Here is a 307-nt window from a genome sequence, read left to right on the forward strand (position 1 = left end):
AGCAACAAAGTTACCAGAAAGCACCCATGTATCAAAGAAGGAAGAGGCAGAGAGTGAAAAAGATTCCTCGTATGAGAGCGATGCACCACCTGCTTCTAAGAGGCAACGCAGAGACTCCAGTAGTACTCAGGAGACAAGTTGCACTAACAAGGAGCCCTTGGAAGAATCACAGATGAGTAGAAGAAATTCAGTTTCTTCTAAAAAAGAAAACTCAAGTCCCCCCCCGGTAGTGACCAATGGCTTGACCCCCACCGCGCAAGCAGGCCAAGCAGCCACACCCGTCCCCAGTAACCCTGCCACTGATGTC

General features: G+C 49.8%; 1 protein-coding gene across 1 annotated transcript in view; it reads left to right on the forward strand.

Annotated features, from left to right (window-relative positions):
* LOC119590710 (zinc finger protein 358-like) overlaps positions 1 to 307 on the forward strand; it is an 8,425-nt gene continuing 8,118 nt past the window's right edge. The window contains exon 1 of the mRNA XM_037939398.1: positions 1 to 307. Within this exon, the coding sequence (XP_037795326.1) occupies positions 173 to 307 (135 nt within the window). The 5' untranslated portion in view covers positions 1 to 172.

Source organism: Penaeus monodon, chromosome 27 (genome assembly GCF_015228065.2).
Source record: "Penaeus monodon isolate SGIC_2016 chromosome 27, NSTDA_Pmon_1, whole genome shotgun sequence".
Lineage (NCBI taxonomy): Eukaryota > Metazoa > Arthropoda > Malacostraca > Decapoda > Penaeidae > Penaeus > Penaeus monodon.